Below are 891 nucleotides of genomic sequence, written 5' to 3' on the forward strand. Positions count from 1 at the left end.
CGCAGTGATTTATTCTTGTCATTTAGGATCTGATTTGTGAACAAAGTGCAAGGACTGAATAAAAAAGCAAACAGCATTTCAGAAAACAGTGATTTGATTAAAAGAAGCAAGCTGGACATTTCAACACTGGAGTTGGTTGATTGGATCTGGAGCGGTCCAGTCCGGTCCGGTTCTGGCTGCAGCATCTGGATCATGGTTTGGGTTGGATGAAGAAGAAAGGCAGCAGGTGGAGCTAAAAGTGAGAAGACGTCAGGAACTCCATCATCCAGCAGCGGCAGCTGCTTCACTCGTTCTCAAACTTGCTGTAGGGGTGGTCCGAGTCCCCCATCAGACCTGCACACAGACAGAACCGTACCGGGTCAGGCTGGGCCCAGACCCAGGAACCCATTCACTATTCACCAGGAGTCTAGCAGGTTCCACCATTGACTGGGTTCTCTGGACTCACCAGGTTCTCCCTCCTCCTTCCTGGTTCTGGTCATGTGACCCTGCAGTCCTCATAAGGTCACTGCTTAGAGCAGATCTAGAAACTATATCTCTCTAAAGCTTCAGCTTTTCACAGCCATCAAATCTAAAAGCCGATTAATCCTGATTTTCGACCGGTTCTACCAGTTCTGGTTCTACTGAGCTCAGCTGGAAGGAACACCGATGACATCATTTCCTTTATCATGAATCACCATGATGTCCAGGTCTGCAGCTGGAAGACGGCCACTGAGTGTCCCTCATAGTGGGTTGGCCATTGAGCGTCCCTCATAGGCGGAACCCTGGGGGACGGCCACTGAGCGTCCCTCATAGGCGGAACCCTGGGGGACGGCCACTGAGCGTCCCTCATTGGCGGAACCCTGGGGGACAGCCACTGAGCGTCCCTCATTGGCGGAACCATGGGGGACAGCC

At 52.1% G+C, this 891-nt stretch overlaps 1 protein-coding gene across 1 annotated transcript in view; it reads right to left on the minus strand.

Moving 5' to 3' along the window:
• Window positions 1-6: 6 nt before the first annotated feature.
• LOC107103229 (pituitary tumor-transforming gene 1 protein-interacting protein-like) overlaps window positions 7-891 on the minus strand; it is a 16,230-nt gene continuing 15,345 nt past the window's right edge. The window contains exon 7 of the mRNA XM_015402805.1: window positions 7-333. Within this exon, the coding sequence (XP_015258291.1) occupies window positions 284-333 (50 nt within the window). The 3' untranslated portion in view covers window positions 7-283. The remainder of the gene's footprint in view (window positions 334-891) is intronic.

The sequence above is a fragment of the Cyprinodon variegatus genome, unplaced genomic scaffold (assembly GCF_000732505.1).
Source record: "Cyprinodon variegatus isolate N-32 unplaced genomic scaffold, C_variegatus-1.0 Scaffold1401, whole genome shotgun sequence".
Classification (NCBI taxonomy): Eukaryota; Metazoa; Chordata; class Actinopteri; order Cyprinodontiformes; family Cyprinodontidae; genus Cyprinodon; species Cyprinodon variegatus.